We start from the raw sequence: 21,394 nt of genomic DNA, 5'->3' as shown, positions 1-21,394 counted from the left end.
CGTAGATATATGACCGAACCTAACCAACCCTACCTAACCTAACCTAACCTATCTTTATAGTTTAGGTTAGGTTAGGTTAGGTAGGTTAGGTAGTCGAAAAACAATTAATTCATGAAAACTTGGCTTATTAGGCAAATCGGGCCTTGCATAGTAGGCAGAGAAGTGCGTTCTGGCTACTAGGTACGACATATATATATATATATATATATATATATATATATATATATATATATATATATATATATATATATATATATATATATATATGTCGTACCTAGTAGCCAGAACGCACTTCTCAGCCTACTATGCAAGGCCCGATTTGCCTAATTAGCCAAGTTTTCATGAATTAAATGTTTTTCGGCTGCATAACCTACCTAACCTAACCTAACCTAACTTTTTCGGCTACCTAACCTAACCTTACCTATAAAGATAGGTTAGGTTAGGTTAGGTAGAGTTGGTTAGGTTCGGTCATATATCTACGTTAATTTTAACTCCAATAAAAAAAAATTGACCTCATACATAATGAAATGGGTAGCTTTATCATTTCATAAGAAAAAAATTAGAGAAAATATATTAATTCAGGAAAACTTGGCTTATTAGGCAAATCGGGCCTTGCATAGTAGGCTGAGAAGTGCGTTCTGGCTACTAGGTACGACATATATATATATATGTCGTACCTAATAGCCAGAACGCACTTCTCAGCCTACTATTCAAGGCCCGATTTGCCTAATAAGCCAAGTTTTCATGAATTAATGTTTTTTCGTCTACCTAACCTACCTAACCTAACCTAACCTAGCTTTTTTAGGCTACCTAACCTAACCTTACCTATAAATATAGGTTAGGTTAGGTTAGGTAGGGTTGGTTAGGTTTGGTCATATATCTACGTTAATTTTAACTCCAATAAAAAAAAATTGACCTCATACATAGAGAAAAGGGTTGCTTTATCATTTCATAAGAAAAAAATTATAGTAAATATATTAATTCAGGAAAACTTGGCTTATTAGGCAAATCGGGCCTTGAATAGTAGGCTGAGAAGTGAGTTCTGGCTACTAGGTACGACATATATATATATATATATATATATATATATATATATATATATATATATTTATATATATATATATATATATATATATATATATATATATATATATGTATATATATGTCGTACCTAGTAGCCAGAACTCACTTCTCAGCCTACTATTCAAGGCCCGATTTGCCTAATAAGCCAAGTTTTCATGAATTAATATATTTACTATAATTTTTTTCTTATGAAATGATAAAGCTACCCTTTTCACTATGTATGAGGTCAATTTTTTTTATTGGAGTTAAAATTAACGTAGATATATGACCGAACCTAACCAACCCTACCTAACCTATATATATAGGTAAGGTTAGGTTAGGTAGCCAAAAAAAGCTAGGTTAGGTTAGGTTAGGTAGGTTAGGTAGACGAAAAAACATTAATTCATGAAAACTTGGCTTATTAGGCAAATCGGGCCTTGCATAGTAGGCTGAGAAGTGAGTTCTGGCTACTAGGTACGACATATATATATATATATATATATATATATATGTCGTACCTAGTAGCCAGAATGCACCTTTTGGCCTACTATGCAAGGCCGAATTTGCCTAATAAGCCAAGTTTTCCTGAAATAATTTATTTTCTCAATTTTTTTTCTTATGAATTGATAAAGCTACCCATTTCAATATGTATGAGGTCAATTTTTTTTTATTGGAGTTAAAATTAACGTAGATATATGACCGAACCTAACCAACCCTACCTAACCTAACCTATCCTATCTTTATAGGTTAGGTTAGGTTAGGTAGCAGAAAAAGTTAGGTTAGGTTAGGTTAGGTAGGTTAGGTTTTCGAAAAAAACATTAATTCATGAAAACTTGGCTTATTAGGCAAATCGGGCCTTGTATAGTAGGCTGAGAAGTGCGTTCTGGCTACTAGGTACGACATATATATATATATATATATATATATATATATATATATATATAAATATATATATATATATATATATATATATATATATATATATATATATATATATATATATATATATATATATATATATATGTCGTACCTAGTAGCCAGAACTCACTTCTCAGCCTACTATGCAAGGCCCGATTTGCCTATTAAGCCAAGTTTTCATGAATTAATTATTTTTCGACTACCTAACCTACCTAACCTAACCTAACCTAACTTTTTCGGCTACCTAACCCAACCTAACCTATAGAGATTGGTTAGGTTAGGTTAGGTAGGGTTAGTTAGGTTCGGTCATATATCTACGTTAATTTTAACTCCAATAAAATAAAATTGACCTCATACATAAGGAAATGGGTAGCTTTATCATTTCATAAGAAAAAAATTAGAGAAAATATATTAATTCAGGAAAACTTGGCTTATTAGGCAAATCGGGCCTTGCATAGTAAGCTGAGAAGTGCGTTCTGGCTACTAGGTACGACATATATATATATATATATATATATATATATATATATATATATATATATATATATATATATATATATATATGCACAGACTACCCTGTTCCAGTAGCTGAAGTTTATAACTTTTTAGACACTCAACCCACCAGGGGACTCGAACACTGGCCAACAAGGTGACAGTTGCACGCTGTATCCACTACACCATACTTCAAAGCCATTAAGAGAGGTAGGAATTCTGGGGTATTTATCCAGCCAGAACTCCAATCCTCTCCCAGGCAATGAGATACTGTGGGACCCCCGGTGCTCTTTCATCGAGCCCTGTTATATGGGAAAACTCTTTGAAGTATGGTGTAGTGGATACAGCGAGGTCAATTTTTTTTTATTGGAGTTAAAATTAACGTAGATATATGACCGAACCTAACCAACCCTACCTAACCTAACCTAACCTATCTTTATAGTTTAGGTTAGGTTAGGTTAGGTAGGTTAGGTAGTCGAAAAACAATTAATTCATGAAAACTTGGCTTATTAGGCAAATCGGGCCTTGCATAGTAGGCAGAGAAGTGCGTTCTGGCTACTAGGTACGACATATATATATATATATATATATATATATATATATATATATATATATATATATATATATATATATATATATATATATGTCGTACCTAGTAGCCAGAACGCACTTCTCAGCCTACTATGCAAGGCCCGATTTGCCTAATTAGCCAAGTTTTCATGAATTAAATGTTTTTCGGCTGCATAACCTACCTAACCTAACCTAACCTAACTTTTTCGGCTACCTAACCTAACCTTACCTATAAAGATAGGTTAGGTTAGGTTAGGTAGAGTTGGTTAGGTTCGGTCATATATCTACGTTAATTTTAACTCCAATAAAAAAAAATTGACCTCATACATAATGAAATGGGTAGCTTTATCATTTCATAAGAAAAAAATTAGAGAAAATATATTAATTCAGGAAAACTTGGCTTATTAGGCAAATCGGGCCTTGCATAGTAGGCTGAGAAGTGCGTTCTGGCTACTAGGTACGACATATATATATATATGTCGTACCTAATAGCCAGAACGCACTTCTCAGCCTACTATTCAAGGCCCGATTTGCCTAATAAGCCAAGTTTTCATGAATTAATGTTTTTTCGTCTACCTAACCTACCTAACCTAACCTAACCTAGCTTTTTTAGGCTACCTAACCTAACCTTACCTATAAATATAGGTTAGGTTAGGTTAGGTAGGGTTGGTTAGGTTTGGTCATATATCTACGTTAATTTTAACTCCAATAAAAAAAAATTGACCTCATACATAGAGAAAAGGGTTGCTTTATCATTTCATAAGAAAAAAATTATAGTAAATATATTAATTCAGGAAAACTTGGCTTATTAGGCAAATCGGGCCTTGAATAGTAGGCTGAGAAGTGAGTTCTGGCTACTAGGTACGACATATATATATATATATATATATATATATATATATATATATATATATATATTTATATATATATATATATATATATATATATATATATATATATATGTATATATATGTCGTACCTAGTAGCCAGAACTCACTTCTCAGCCTACTATTCAAGGCCCGATTTGCCTAATAAGCCAAGTTTTCATGAATTAATATATTTACTATAATTTTTTTCTTATGAAATGATAAAGCTACCCTTTTCACTATGTATGAGGTCAATTTTTTTTATTGGAGTTAAAATTAACGTAGATATATGACCGAACCTAACCAACCCTACCTAACCTATATATATAGGTAAGGTTAGGTTAGGTAGCCAAAAAAAGCTAGGTTAGGTTAGGTTAGGTAGGTTAGGTAGACGAAAAAACATTAATTCATGAAAACTTGGCTTATTAGGCAAATCGGGCCTTGCATAGTAGGCTGAGAAGTGAGTTCTGGCTACTAGGTACGACATATATATATATATATATATATATATATATATATATGTCGTACCTAGTAGCCAGAATGCACCTTTTGGCCTACTATGCAAGGCCGAATTTGCCTAATAAGCCAAGTTTTCCTGAAATAATTTATTTTCTCAATTTTTTTTCTTATGAATTGATAAAGCTACCCATTTCAATATGTATGAGGTCAATTTTTTTTTATTGGAGTTAAAATTAACGTAGATATATGACCGAACCTAACCAACCCTACCTAACCTAACCTATCCTATCTTTATAGGTTAGGTTAGGTTAGGTAGCAGAAAAAGTTAGGTTAGGTTAGGTTAGGTAGGTTAGGTTTTCGAAAAAAACATTAATTCATGAAAACTTGGCTTATTAGGCAAATCGGGCCTTGTATAGTAGGCTGAGAAGTGCGTTCTGGCTACTAGGTACGACATATATATATATATATATATATATATATATATATAAAAATATATATATATATATATATATATATATATATATATATATATATATATATATATATATATATATATATATATATATATATGTCGTACCTAGTAGCCAGAACTCACTTCTCAGCCTACTATGCAAGGCCCGATTTGCCTATTAAGCCAAGTTTTCATGAATTAATTATTTTTCGACTACCTAACCTACCTAACCTAACCTAACCTAACTTTTTCGGCTACCTAACCCAACCTAACCTATAGAGATTGGTTAGGTTAGGTTAGGTAGGGTTAGTTAGGTTCGGTCATATATCTACGTTAATTTTAACTCCAATAAAATAAAATATATATATATATATATATATATATATATATATATATATATATATATATATATATATATATATATATATGACAATGTCAGACCACGGAGGAAAAATGAAACAGGAAATTTCCTTAAGTACTTTCGTATATTAAATACATCTTCAGAAGATATATATATAAATATATATATATATATATATATATATATATATATATATATATATATATATATATATATATATATATATATATATATGTCGTACCTAGTAACCAGAACGCACTTCTCAGCCTACTATGTAATGCCCGATACACCAACTGGTGTATCGGTGTATTGTACCAACAATTGTACCAGTTGGTACATCGTACAACGATGTACCAACTGGTACATACCAGTTGCGTTTGCTCCTGGGAGTATGGGTTCGAGTCACTTCTGGGGTGTGAGTTTTCAGTTGCATATTGTCCTGGGGACCATTCAGGCTTGTTCGCATTTGTGTTCCTCACGTGTGCCCCAAAGAATGAGGTGATTTGGTAAAATGCTATGCACAAGATTGCTATCCGAGTGCCGGCGGTGGGGTGGTTCAAATAGCCTCGGCTATCACCTCATTTTGTCCGGTCGTGATGGTCAAGTGGATTAAGGCGTCTTGTACATACCAGTTGCGTTTGCTCCTGGGAGTATGGGTTCGAGTCACTTCTGGGGTGTGAGTTTTCAGTTGCATATTGTCCTGGGGACCATTCAGGCTTGTTCGCATTTGTGTTCCTCACGTGTGCCCCAAAGAATGAGGTGATTTGGTAAAATGCTATGCCCAAGATTACTATCCGAGTGCCGGCGGTGGGGTGGTTCAAATAGCCTCGGCTATCACCTCATTTTGTCCGGTCGTGATGGTCAAGTGGATTAAGGCGTCTTGTACATACCAGTTGCGTTTGCTCCTGGGAGTATGGGTTCGAGTCACTTCTGGGGTGTGAGTTTTCAGTTGCATATTGTCCTGGGGACCATTCAGGCTTGTTCGCATTTGTGTTCCTCACGTGTGCCCCAAAGAATGAGGTGATTTGGTAAAATGCTATGCCCAAGATTACTATCCGAGTGCCGGCGGTGGGGTGGTTCAAATAGCCTCGGCTATCACCTCATTTTGTCCGGTCGTGATGGTCAAGTGGATTAAGGCGTCTTGTACATACCAGTTGCGTTTGCTCCTGGGAGTATGGGTTCGAGTCACTTCTGGGGTGTGAGTTTTCAGTTGCATATTGTCCTGGGGACCATTCAGGCTTGTTCGCATTTGTGTTCCTCACGTGTGCCCCAAAGAATGAGGTGATTTGGTAAAATGCTATGCCCAAGATTACTATCCGAGTGCCGGCGGTGGGGTGGTTCAAATAGCCTCGGCTATCACCTCATTTTGTCCGGTCGTGATGGTCAAGTGGATTAAGGCGTCTTGTACATACCAGTTGCGTTTGCTCCTGGGAGTATGGGTTCGAGTCACTTCTGGGGTGTGAGTTTTCAGTTGCATATTGTCCTGGGGACCATTCAGGCTTGTTCGCATTTGTGTTCCTCACGTGTGCCCCAAAGAATGAGGTGATTTGGTAAAATGCTATGCCCAAGATTACTATCCGAGTGCCGGCGGTGGGGTGGTTCAAATAGCCTCGGCTATCACCTCATTTTGTCCGGTCGTGATGGTCAAGTGGATTAAGGCGTCTTGTACATACCAGTTGCGTTTGCTCCTGGGAGTATGGGTTCGAGTCACTTCTGGGGTGTGAGTTTTCAGTTGCATATTGTCCTGGGGACCATTCAGGCTTGTTCGCATTTGTGTTCCTCACGTGTGCCCCAAAGAATGAGGTGATTTGGTAAAATGCTATGCCCAAGATTACTATCCGAGTGCCGGCGGTGGGGTGGTTCAAATAGCCTCGGCTATCACCTCATTTTGTCCGGTCGTGATGGTCAAGTGGATTAAGGCGTCTTGTACATACCAGTTGCGTTTGCTCCTGGGAGTATGGGTTCGAGTCACTTCTGGGGTGTGAGTTTTCAGTTGCATATTGTCCTGGGGACCATTCAGGCTTGTTCGCATTTGTGTTCCTCACGTGTGCCCCAAAGAATGAGGTGATTTGGTAAAATGCTATGCCCAAGATTACTATCCGAGTGCCGGCGGTGGGGTGGTTCAAATAGCCTCGGCTATCACCTCATTTTGTCCGGTCGTGATGGTCAAGTGGATTAAGGCGTCTTGTACATACCAGTTGCGTTTGCTCCTGGGAGTATGGGTTCGAGTCACTTCTGGGGTGTGAGTTTTCAGTTGCATATTGTCCTGGGGACCATTCAGGCTTGTTCGCATTTGTGTTCCTCACGTGTGCCCCAAAGAATGAGGTGATTTGGTAAAATGCTATGCCCAAGATTACTATCCGAGTGCCGGCGGTGAGGTGGTTCAAATAGCCTCGGCTATCACCTCATTTTGTCCGGTCGTGATGGTCAAGTGGATTAAGGCGTCTTGTACATACCAGTTGCGTTTGCTCCTGGGAGTATGGGTTCGAGTCACTTCTGGGGTGTGAGTTTTCAGTTGCATATTGTCCTGGGGACCATTCAGGCTTGTTCGCATTTGTGTTCCTCACGTGTGCCCCAAAGAATGAGGTGATTTGGTAAAATGCTATGCCCAAGATTACTATCCGAGTGCCGGCGGTGGGGTGGTTCAAATAGCCTCGGCTATCACCTCATTTTGTCCGGTCGTGATGGTCAAGTGGATTAAGGCGTCTTGTACATACCAGTTGCGTTTGCTCCTGGGAGTATGGGTTCGAGTCACTTCTGGGGTGTGAGTTTTCAGTTGCATATTGTCCTGGGGACCATTCAGGCTTGTTCGCATTTGTGTTCCTCACGTGTGCCCCAAAGAATGAGGTTGTTACGGCCCTCTCGGGACGCAACGGGGTTCTTGCTCTGATGTTGTTAGAGGAAGATATAGGTATCCGTTCCCAAGCCAGTAGTGGCTATCAAGGGATGAGATCCGTGACGCAAGTAACTTAAAAGGGAGTAGGGAAAGAAAGTTAAGAACTTAATATTATATAATGTCCACCATCACCATTTAAATATATAAGAGTAAAACGTACACAAGGGGGAGGGGTATTAACACTTTACAAAGGGGATCAACACTGTAGTCTTCTGCTGGAGACTATGGATCCTTGAAGCTAGGTGCCGAGTCCGCGGTGCTTTCTTCGTGGCCTCAAGACGTGTCCTCTGAGAACGCCGAGTCTACCCTGGCCACAGGTCAGCCACAACACAGGTCCACTGGGGGCACCGTCGTGGAGGCCGTCAACCACACGTCCAGCAGGTCTGCTGGCAGGTACTGAGCCACCAAGGCTGGCACGGCCACTCCACGAACGATAAAAGGGGTACGCCCTAGACAGGAGTCTCGTGTGATATCACCAATCACCCTCCTGTCCTCAATACCCCAGTGGATTATCGTCTCCAACCGTCGGTCCCGGGTAAATCCTTCCACTGCCACTCCACTGGCAGGCTTAACACACCACAGTGTTCTTCCGGGGGGACGACGCCACAACAGCTGCAGCAAACTTCACAGTATGGAGACTGGCTGCCTCGGGTAGACTGACTCCACCTTCAACACAGTGGTCCCAGGTCGGCTCTGTAAGCAGACACGTCATAAATAACAGACACTAAAACACCACACTTACTGCCTCAGATACAAACGCCCGACATATCCACTCCATAGATGGCGCTGTCGTCGGAGCACCACCTCACCAGAGGTCAGGAGCGGCGGTGTTGAGCGCTGAACCAGACTGGAAACTGGTCCTCGAGGCCAGTACACGCTGTCCTCACTAGGTGTCGTCGTTCGTTTGGCGGGGGTTTCGGGAGCTGACCCACAGATGGCGTGTTTGTCACTGCTCCAGGCACGGACGTTGGATCCGGGTTCGTAACACCTCCCTACCAAAAAGAATTTGGTTTGGGGTTCTATAAAAACACAAACCAAATTAGCAGGGCGACACAACTCCAAATGGACTTACTTATACTATGAACTGGAGTGATGAGGCTGTCTTGTCCACAGAACTTTTCTACTAGCCATTTCCGGCACAACGGGAACTTGCAGATAGAAGGCAATGATCTGCCTGACGTAATCTTCCACGTCTCCACTGCGATGTCAAGCAGGGGCGTCATCTCACATCTCTCGAGTACGGATTGGTTTCGACGCGATCTGGGGTGACTCGACACTTTCCTATGTCGTGGCACCGATGATGGCTGACCACAGACGGCATTTCTGGTGCCAGTCCGATGGTCCTTCAGGGAGACAGGAACCTGGAATACAGGGGTCTGATAATTCAGAGTGATAGCGACCGCGAGTAAAACAGTACTTACAGCATACTCTACTAGGTCCACACCTAGTCCCAACGGGGCTGTTCGTACGTCGCAGGTGGCATTCGCTCTGCCACCGTCAGGTCGACCAACGTTCCACATAACGCTGCATTGAGGCTCAGCAGTCACGCGGGGGGTGTCAACCTGTCGGAAACAGTCACTCACATTATCACATGTCGTACCTCCTGTATCATCAATTACCTCCCAGGTCCCTTCTTCAACTGCAACACTTGCAGTACAACTCTTCAATCCCTGGGACCTCTTCTCGATGTTCACGGGAGCCATCATCCTTCGGGTCGTCCACTGATCCTTACTGAGAACACAGAGAGCACATAGGAGAACAAAACAAAATACCGATAGGAAACATTTGGTAAGTCGAGGGATAAGTTTCCTGAGCTTGTCATGTCCATAGCCGGCACCATCCACTAGCCTGGCTTGGACCAAAGAGGGCACTAGACCTTTAGAACATACCTCACATACCTCTGACGTCTGGGGAATCTCTGGCTGGTCCACTACACGCTGTAACTTGCCATACCGCAAGCACACCTCAGCCTTCGCTCCAGACTCGTTGGTATCCGTGGGTGTCTGCACACGAGGCCTCTCTTCTAGCTCAGGTACCTCTGCCTTCTTAACCTCATGTTCCTTGTCGAGAGAATCAGGAGACACTGCTAGATAACTGTCGATCTGCGGGGGAGAGGACAAATTAGACATGTTCAAATCCGGGTCTATCTTTACCTGGACATTACCATTGCCTGTTGTCACCTCCGACCTTGCTGTTCTGGTAGACTCGTCCGCAACCTTGGGACGATTGGTGCTCCAATCGGTCACCAAGTCGTTGGCTAGTACCACGTCAATCCCAGCCACAGGGAGGGTATCGACTACTGCCAACTCACATGTGCCGCTGAAATAAGGCGAATCAAGATGTACTGGCACTAAGGGGGCGATGTACTGCGTCCTAGGAAACCCAACCAGGATCACCTCTGGTCTCCCATCCACACTTACTCCCTCGGGTAACGAGCTCTTCACGATCAGGGACTGGGCTGCTCCACTATCTCTGAGCACTACAATTGATCTACCAGTATGATCACTCGTTACATACCCGGTTGAAGTGTGAGGGGCCAACAAACTTGGTCCTTCCTGCGTCGTCGTAGACTGGTTTCCTACTGGTGATGTAACACAGCTCACCAACATCACCTCCCTTCGCGCGCTGCCACCTCTTCTACCTCGGCACCTAGCAGCTATGTGCCCTTTCTGCCCACAAGTCCAGCACACCATATTCCTCCTTGGACTACGGTGTTTCGGACTACTGGGACTTGTTCTTCGGGGGCTACTTGGGGGCGTCTTCTTAGCACTTTGTGGGACGGGTCTTTCTTCTTCGTCGTGAGGTCTGTCAAACCGGCGCTGGTAATTCCTCGGGACGTACTTAGCAGACGGCCTATGAGTCAGGATATATTCTTCAGCCATGGTGGCTGCTGCACTCAAGGTCTCTACCTGCTGTTCCTCTAAGTACGTCTTGAGGTCTCCAGATAAACAATCCTTGAAGTCCTCGAGCAGAATCAGCTGCTCGAGGTCTTCCTTGGTCTCCACCTTCCGAGATGCACACCATTCTTGAAAAAGTCGCTCCTTGATGGTGGCGAATTCGGTGAAAGTGTGCTCTGAGGTCTTCTTCAGGTTTCGGAACTTTTGCCTATATGCCTCAGGTACCAATTGGTACGCCATGAGCACCACTTTCTTCACCATATCGTAATCGCCGGAGTCGTCAAGGGATAACGTAGAGTAGGCAATTTGGGCCTTCCCAGTCAAGACTGACTGTATCATGATGGCCCAATTCTCCCTTGGCCACTCCAAAGAGGCAGCGACTTTCTCGAAGGCTGCAAAGAACTTCGAGACTTCCCTCTCATTGAATTTGGGGACCATCTTGATATTTCTTACCGGATCGAAACCGCTTACTCCAGTTTGTCTCTGTCCAGCGCCTAGTCGTAAAACTTCTAGTTCATGTTGTCTTTGTCTTTCCTCCCTTTCTCGCTCTCGTTCTTCTCTCTCTCGTCTCTCTTCTCTTTCTCGTTCTTCTCTCTCTCTTTCTCGTTCTTCTCTCTCTCTTTCTCGTTCTTCTCTCTCTCGTCTCTCTTCTCTTTCTCGTTCTTCTCTCTCTCGTTTATCTTCTAATTCTAGACGCCTCATCGCCAATTCCTTCTCTTTCATCTCCATTTCTTTATTTTTCATCTCCACTTCTTTATCTTTTAATTCTCGTTCTACTTCTAACTTCTTCCATTCAATTTCCCGATTGATCTCTAGGGCACGCATTTTGACTGTTAGGAAGCTGATATTAAGCTCACCTGCATCACTGCCCTTATCTTCCTTTTCTGTGGAAGCTATTTCCTCACCTTCCCTTGTACTAGGAGTCTCGCCTTCCTGTTTCTCTTCTGCCTTCAGGTGCCGGTGAACCTTGGACAAGATCTCCACACGGGAATCACTGGCACGGATCTTGATCTCCAGGTAGGCGCTCACTAGTACAAGTTCCGGTTTGCTCAGATACTTTAATCTGGCAAGACAGTCCGCTCTGTTCAGAAAAGCCTGAACATCGTCTAGATCATCGATGGTAGCCTTTTCTGCCATTGTCACAGATGGAACACTCAACTAGCACTTAACACACCGCTTACACGTTAGCACTTAACGCACCGAGCACTGTTCTACGTCAATATGGCCCTTTATCGCACCAAACACTGCACTTGCCAATATTGCACGTAATTACTTCGGGCACCACACTACCCAATATTGCACTGAGTCCAAGCGAACACTTCGCTCTACAATATTGCACTGAATCACTGAGCACCGCACTAGTCAATATTGCACTTAATCGCTTAATCACAGCGAGCACCGCACTGCACAATATCGCACTTAGTCACTCTGAGCACCGCACAGGACGTATAACGTCACAATCGTCACACAGGGGGAATTATATACAGGGATTACGCCACTTCACCACCCCTGTCAAACATACTTAACAAGGGGACGGATCCCGCTGGGGATGCCAATTATGTTACGGCCCTCTCGGGACGCAACGGGGTTCTTGCTCTGATGTTGTTAGAGGAAGATATAGGTATCCGTTCCCAAGCCAGTAGTGGCTATCAAGGGATGAGATCCGTGACGCAAGTAACTTAAAAGGGAGTAGGGAAAGAAAGTTAAGAACTTAATATTATATAATGTCCACCATCACCATTTAAATATATAAGAGTAAAACGTACACAAGGGGGAGGGGTATTAACACTTTACAAAGGGGATCAACACTGTAGTCTTCTGCTGGAGACTATGGATCCTTGAAGCTAGGTGCCGAGTCCGCGGTGCTTTCTTCGTGGCCTCAAGACGTGTCCTCTGAGAACGCCGAGTCTACCCTGGCCACAGGTCAGCCACAACACAGGTCCACTGGGGGCACCGTCGTGGAGGCCGTCAACCACACGTCCAGCAGGTCTGCTGGCAGGTACTGAGCCACCAAGGCTGGCACGGCCACTCCACGAACGATAAAAGGGGTACGCCCTAGACAGGAGTCTCGTGTGATATCACCAATCACCCTCCTGTCCTCAATACCCCAGTGGATTATCGTCTCCAACCGTCGGTCCCGGGTAAATCCTTCCACTGCCACTCCACTGGCAGGCTTAACACACCACAGTGTTCTTCCGGGGGGACGACGCCACAACAGCTGCAGCAAACTTCACAGTATGGAGACTGGCTGCCTCGGGTAGACTGACTCCACCTTCAACACAGTGGTCCCAGGTCGGCTCTGTAAGCAGACACGTCATAAATAACAGACACTAAAACACCACACTTACTGCCTCAGATACAAACGCCCGACATATCCACTCCATAGATGGCGCTGTCGTCGGAGCACCACCTCACCAGAGGTCAGGAGCGGCGGTGTTGAGCGCTGAACCAGACTGGAAACTGGTCCTCGAGGCCAGTACACGCTGTCCTCACTAGGTGTCGTCGTTCGTTTGGCGGGGGTTTCGGGAGCTGACCCACAGATGGCGTGTTTGTCACTGCTCCAGGCACGGACGTTGGATCCGGGTTCGTAACAGAGGTGATTTGGTAAAATGCTATGCCCAAGATTACTATCCGAGTGCCGGCGGTGGGGTGGTTCAAATAGCCTCGGCTATCACCTCATTTTGTCCGGTCGTGATGGTCAAGTGGATTAAGGCGTCTTGTACATACCAGTTGCGTTTGCTCCTGGGAGTATGGGTTCGAGTTACTTCTGGGGTGTGAGTTTTCAGTTGCATATTGTCCTGGGGACCATTCAGGCTTGTTCGCATTTGTGTTCCTCACGTGTGCCCCAAAGAATGAGGTGATTTGGTAAAATGCTATGCCCAAGATTACTATCCGAGTGCCGGCGGTGGGGTGGTTCAAATAGCCTCGGCTATCACCTCATTTTGTCCGGTCATGATGGTCAAGTGGATTAAGGCGTCTTGTACATACCAGTTGCGTTTGCTCCTGGGAGTATGGGTTCGAGTCACTTCTGGGGTGTGAGTTTTCAGTTGCATATTGTCCTGGGGACCATTCAGGCTTGTTCGCATTTGTGTTCCTCACGTGTGCCCCAAAGAATGAGGTGATTTGGTAAAATGCTATGCCCAAGATTACTATCCGAGTGCCGGCGGTGGGGTGGTTCAAATAGCCTCGGCCATCACCTCATTTTGTCCGGTCGTGATGGTCAAGTGGATTAAGGCGTCTTGTACATACCAGTTGCGTTTGCTCCTGGGAGTATGGGTTCGAGTCACTTCTGGGGTGTGAGTTTTCAGTTGCATATTGTCCTGGGGACCATTCAGGCTTGTTCGCATTTGTGTTCCTCACGTGTGCCCCAAAGAATGAGGTGATTTGGTAAAATGCTATGCCCAAGATTACTATCCGAGTGCCGGCGGTGGGGTGGTTCAAATAGCCTCGGCTATCACCTCATTTTGTCCGGTCGTGATGGTCAAGTGGATTAAGGCGTCTTGTACATACCAGTTGCGTTTGCTCCTGGGAGTATGGGTTCGAGTCACTTCTGGGGTGTGAGTTTTCAGTTGCATATTGTCCTGGGGACCATTCAGGCTTGTTCGCATATATATATATATATATATATATATATATATATATATATATATATATATATGTATATATATATATATATATATATATATATATACATATATATATATATATATATATATATATATATATATATATATATATATATATATATATATATACATATATATATATATATATATATATATATATATATATATATATACATATATATATATATATATATATACATATATATATATATATATATATATATACATATATATATATATACATATATATATATATACATATATATATATACATATATATATATATATACATATATATATATATACATATATATATATATACATATATATATATTTATACATATATATATATATACATATATATATATATATACATATATATATATACATATATATATATATATATATATACATATATATATATATATATATACATATATATATATATATACATATATATATATATATACATATATATATATATATACATATATATATATATATATATACATATATATATATATACATATATATATATACATATATATATATATACATATATATATATATATATATATATATATATATATATATATATATATATACATATATATATATATATATATATACATATATATATATATATATATACATATATATATATATATATATATATATATATATATATATATATATACATACATATATATATATATATATACATATATATATATATATATATACATATATATATATATATATACATATATATATATATATATATATATATATATATATATATATATATATATATATATATATATATATATATATATATATATATATATATATATATATATATATATATGTGTGACCGAAAAGTAAGATTAATAATTCTAACACGAATTTTCTCGATCTTTCTTATGTTCCTTTTCAATGTTGATGGTAATTGAAAAACCAATTTTCCAAAATTCATTTTTATTTCTAGTCTGACGCGACACTTGAACGCGTTTCGTAATAACTTATTACATTTTGAAAGACTTTTTAGTTTACACACACACAACTATTACGTGCAAACACTAAACAGAGTTCTTACTTATGCTATGATTTAAACACCTTTCATTTTTCATTTTATACCCGCATCTTGGGTGAGGTGATATGTTACAACAGTTTTGGATGAGGTGAACAAAACTTTCAACACAGGATAGAACACGAAACAATGGGTATTGAAGGTAAGAATGGAAGTAATTGCAGAGGGCCTATTGGCCCATATTTCTTGATGCTTCTATAGTGGAGCGGAGCCTTGAAGTGTGTAGAATATAGTTGTGCATTAATTGGCTGTTGATTGCTGGTGTTGACTTCTTGACGTGTAGTGCCTTGCAGATGTCAAGCCGCCTGCTATCGCTGTATCTATCGATGATTTCTGTGTTGTTTGCTAAGATTTCTCTGGTGATGGTTTTGTTGTGGGAATAGATTATATGTTCCTTAATGGAGCCCTGTTGCTTATGCATCCTTAATCGCCTGGAAAGAGATGTTGTTGTCTTGCCTATATACTGAGTTTTTTGAGGCTTACAGTCCCCAAGAGGGCCTTTGAAGGCATAGACGACGTTGGTCTTTTTTAAAGCGTTCTGCTTTGTGTCTAGAGAGTTTCTCTTGAGTAGGCTGGCCGTTTTTTTGGTTTTATAGTAAATCGTCAGTTGTATCTTCTGATTTTTGTCTGTAGGGATAACGTTTCTATTAACAGTATCTTTCAGGACCCTTTCCTCTGTTTTATGAGCTGTGGAAAAGAAGTTCCTGTAAAATAGTCTAATAGGGGGTATAAGTGTTGTGTTTGTTTTCTCTTCAGAGGTTGCATGGCGTTTCACTTTCCTTCTTATGATGTCTTTAACGAAACCATTGGAGAAGCCGTTGTTGACTAGGACCTGCCTTACCCTACAGAGTTCTTCGTCGACTTGCTTCCATCCTGAGCTGTGGCTGAAAGCACAGTCGACATAAGCGTTAACAACACTCCTCTTGTACCTGTCTGGGCAGTCACTGTTGGCATTTAGGCACATTCCTATGTTTGTTTCCTTAGTGTAGACTGCAGTGTGGAAACCTCCGCTCCTTTCCATGACTGTTACATCTAGAAAGGGCAGCTTCCAAGCCTTCTCCATCTCGTAAGTGAAACGCAACACAGAATTCTGCTCAAATGCCCCCTTCAGCTCCTGCAGATGTCTGACATCAGGTACCTGTGTAAAAATGTCGTCAACATACCTGCAGTATATGGCCGGTTTCAAGTTCATGTCGACTAAGACTTTTTGCTCGATGGTACGCATGTAGAAGTGGTATGCGATGGTATGCATACCACGCTTGACTGCTGTAGAGGGTTCTCCGTCGGCTAATGGCTGTTTTTGATAAGGATTTCGGAAGTCTTCTTGGTTTTGTACACTATGATCAGGTCTATGTTTTGGTTAGGAGTAGTGCTTTTTACTCCTTTACGGATTATTTCTTTCATTATTCTTTCCTCTTTTATATGTTCACTGTGCATGGATGATTCGTAATATATTTTTATTGGAAGTATTGTGGTTTCTGTTCTCGGTTCAGGATTATGCCATCGGTCCAAGTGTCTTCTTATAGCAGCGTTTATTTCCGTGTTCCTATATATCCGTTGTTCACAATACCTGTGTTATTCTTTCAAACTCTCAACTCACGTTGCTCCATTCGGAGCAGTGGGTAAGCGCTCGACGAATATAAGCATTGAGAACGCTGGCTTTGTATCTTTGGGGGCTCTCACTCCTACCGTTCAGGCATATTTCTATGTTGGTAGGCTTAGTATATATGTTGGTGCTTAAAGAGGTTCCTGTTTTTGCTATTAGTACATCCAGGAATGGCAGACTGTTATTTTCACTATTTTCATGTGTAAATCGGAGTACTGACTCTCTCTAGATGGCATTATAGATCAATTAGTTCGTCTGAGTCTTTTACTATGTCGAATATGTCATCTACATAACGGCAATATATGGTTTGCTTTTGTCTGATACTGAAGACTCCGTCATCGATGGTTCCCATATAAAAATTAGCAAATAAAACTCCTAAGGGGCAGCCCATTACTACTCCGTCTATTTGTAGATACATGTCTCTTTGTGGACTGATGAAAAGGGCTTCCTTTGTACATGCTTCGAGAAGAGACTCTTCAAGTGTGGCTCAGGTATGTCTAATTTGGGGGTGCTCTCATCTCTGTATACTCTGTCCAGTATCATTCCTATGGTTGTGTCGACTGGGACGTTGGTAAATTGGGATTCGATGTCCAGGAAAGCAATGATTTCATCGGGCTGAGTAGTTTTGATTAAGTCTAGGAAATCTGCTGATGATTGTAGACTATAGTTGCTTGGAGTGTATGGAGTTAGGAGTTCGTTAAGTCTTTTTGGCAGGTGATAGGTTGGAGTTAATATTTGGCTGATTATTGGGCGTAGTGGGTTACCTGGTTTATGCGTCTTAACATTGCCATAGGCATATCCTAAGCCATACCCGCCAAACACACACCGAAACTACGACGTTGGTACAACGTTCGAACAAGTTTTAACACCTCCTAACCAGTTATAACAACCAATATAGCAAGTTATAACAACGTTCTAATACGTCATAAACACGTTAAGCCAAGATGTAACAACTTTATTACAAGTTGTAACAAGCGGAAAATAGAGACAGTTTCGGTTTGTGTTTCCAGGGTAGTCGCCTTGGAGTTTAGTGAAATACACACTACCTTACTTTGCGTTGATTGCAGTAATTGTTTTGTTTACTTTCCGTTTAAGGTCTTCCACAGGGTTCCTCGTGATTCGTTGAAATTTGGAGTCGTCACTAAGGATGTCGCTAATTTTGTTCAGGTATTCTTGGGTAGGAATCAATACATATGCTGCTGTCTTGTCGGCTTTTTTTATTGTTACGTCTTTCAGATTTTTTAGTTGTTTTGCTGCTTCTTTGAGTCGTTGGGTTAAGATTGTAGATGAATATATATATATATATATATATATATATATATATATATATATATATATATATATATATATATATATATATATATATGTACCACCTCTGGTGCAAATGTAGGGACCCATAGCCTCGGAGAAGAAAATAAAGAGTACTCAGAGAAGACCTTGTGGATCCTCACTGAACACTTTGATATTTTCTTCTCCTACCACCCCTATTCTTTTGTTAAGTGTGTATATTTATCTAACTTTATTTGAAAATGTCATTACACAAAAAAAGTTACAATATTGATTACATACAGGGTACAAGGCTGCTTGTCACAAGTTGAATAGCTCCTCCAGCTCCTCAGATGGCGGGCAGGAACCATGGATGCAGTGAGCGCATTTCCTCTCTGGATTGCCACACTAAGGCGCTGAAAAAGAAAACTGGCAGCCAGCTCTGGGGTCTCTAGTTGTTTCGATTAGCTTAGACCCCAACTCCTTTAAAAAGCTAGCTAGCTCCTTTAAAAAGCTATATATATATATATATATATATATATATATATATATATATATATATATATATATATATATATATATAAATATATATATATATATATATATATATATATATATATATATATATATATATATATATATATATATATATATATATATATATATATATATATATATGCGGAAAATCCACAGAGAAATATGAAATGAGGTGAACGTTTCGGCTTGTTAAAGCCTTTGTCAACACCTGCAATATATTTGGTCAGTCTGGTGTTGACAAAGGCTTTAACAAGCCGAAACGTTCACCTCATTTCGTATTTCTCTGTGGATTTTCCGCATAAAATGATCAGTGTTTTGTGATCGTCAATTGCATATATATACATACATACATATATATATATATATATATATATATATATATATATATATATATATATATATATATATATATATATATATATATATATATGTATGTATGTATATATATGCAATTGACGATCACAAAACACTGATCATTTTATGCGGAAAATCCACAGAGAAATACGAAATGAGGTGAACGTTTCGGCTTGTTAAAGCCTTTGTCAACACCAGACTGACCAAATATATTGCAGGTGTTGACAAAGGCTTTAACAAGCCGAAACGTTCACCTCATTTCATATTTCTCTGTGGATTTTCCGCATATATATATATATATATATATATATATATATATATATATATATATATATATATATATATATATATATATATATATATATATATATATATATATATAGGGAAGGGAGTACCACCTCTAGCTGGAAGAAGGGGGACCCATAGCCTCGGAGGAAACCACGCATAACGCATTAGACGGAATGTTTAGATCTCCTCCAATACAGTTTCTGTGTGCTTTTCTCCTACCACCCCCTTCCATTTTTATTTTTTGTGCTTTATTATGTATTTGATGGTTACAAGATATACATAAGTTGATACACAAATAATAATACAAAAAGGTGCTTAAAGGTTATGGATCTCTTGAAAAACACGACAATGGGAAACATTGATGAATGTCACAGACGGGTTCGATCATTGTTGCAAATCAAACACTTCTTCGAATTCCTCTGAAGTTGGACTAGTGCCCAAGACGCAACAGGCATTTCCCCTCTGAATCGCAACACTGAGGCGCTGGAACAAGAAACACTCTCTGGTCTTTTGTAGCGCTGATCAATTTGTCCCCAATTCCTTCAGGAACTTCGATGCACATTTTACCCACGAACCGAGGGTCTCCGAGCCGATCGGAACAAAGCTGTAGCAGTGTGCTAGACCTCTGTATTTAATAATTTTCTGTGATTCCCTGAAAGAAGCAGCGCCAGCTCCTTCACGTGTGCTGTGGTGGAGGTAGGTACTGGCCAGTGTGGCAGCGCACGTGTAGTCCCATTCCACTTGCTTACCATCCTTCCAAGGTAGCAAGGTGACCCCATCAGGGCGCTTCTGAGGGTCGTTAGGTCTGGATAAGTGTGGTTCTCTTTGTGCCGCACAGCGGGCTGTGGCGAGGCTTCTCTTGATGATGTCGTTGACTTCTTCATGTCTTGCAATTTTACCCTGTGATTTACGACATACCAGACCATGACGACCATATTGGTCTGCCATCGCAGTTCTGTAGATGCACCTATGTTCGGTGAGGATGGGGGCGGCAAGGCGAAGGGCAACTCCAATGCGGAGAGCGTCATGACTGAGGCGAGTTCCCAGGGCTGCATGGGGCACAGCAAATAAAAAATCCCTGGCGTGGGGTGCTATTACCGCTAGGAGGCGGGCTTTGTTTTCAGCATCAGCGTTGTCCATCGTTGCTGTGACAGTCTTTTCCATTATGGGGCCATTTTCCATCCCAGTGGGCCTGCTTGTGGTCTTTTGGGACCACAAGCAGGTCGGGGTTGAGGGTGTGCAATTGTGTCCCATTGTCTGGCTGCTTCGATGAACGTTTGATCATGAGTTCCCGCTGTCTCTCTCATACGCTCTGGTAGGATCTGCCCTACCAATTCGTTGGCTGCTGTGCATGAGGATAAGAATGCTGGAAGTGCTACCTCAGTTGCCTTTCGTATGCCTATCCCCCCAAATCTCACTGGTAGTGTTGCTTGGTCCCACTGACTGACATCTAAATCTAGGTTGAGCGCCTTCCTGAATATTGACCTGAGGAGCTCATCATATTGATTTAGAAGTGGGTTGCCAAAAGTTGGTGCACACCTTAAGAAGTATGTTAGCCTGGGCAAGGTAAGGCACTTTGTGAGTGTATACCTCCAGGTGGAAGGGAACCTTCACCTATCTACCTCCAGGTGGAAGGGAACCTTCACCTGCCGCCC

The 21,394-nt window shown here is 40.7% G+C and overlaps 2 protein-coding genes across 2 annotated transcripts in view; both read right to left on the bottom strand.

Annotated features, from left to right (window-relative positions):
- LOC123770365 (putative neural-cadherin 2) overlaps positions 1-21,394 on the bottom strand; it is a 776,166-nt gene that overhangs the window by 126,510 nt on the left and 628,262 nt on the right. The window lies entirely within an intron of this gene.
- LOC138373615 (uncharacterized) lies at positions 8,814-12,019 on the bottom strand. The gene is made up of 2 exons (XM_069339954.1): positions 9,965-12,019; positions 8,814-9,436 (listed from the first exon to the last, which is right to left on the bottom strand). Exons 1-2 carry the CDS (start codon positions 11,795-11,797, stop codon positions 9,095-9,097), a joined length of 2,175 nt encoding a protein of 724 aa, XP_069196055.1. The 5' UTR covers positions 11,798-12,019; the 3' UTR covers positions 8,814-9,094.

This window comes from Procambarus clarkii, chromosome 42 (assembly GCF_040958095.1).
Source record: "Procambarus clarkii isolate CNS0578487 chromosome 42, FALCON_Pclarkii_2.0, whole genome shotgun sequence".
Classification (NCBI taxonomy): Eukaryota; Metazoa; Arthropoda; class Malacostraca; order Decapoda; family Cambaridae; genus Procambarus; species Procambarus clarkii.
The sequence above is the reverse complement of the archived record's forward strand: the minus strand, read 5'-3'. Positions and strand labels throughout refer to the sequence as shown.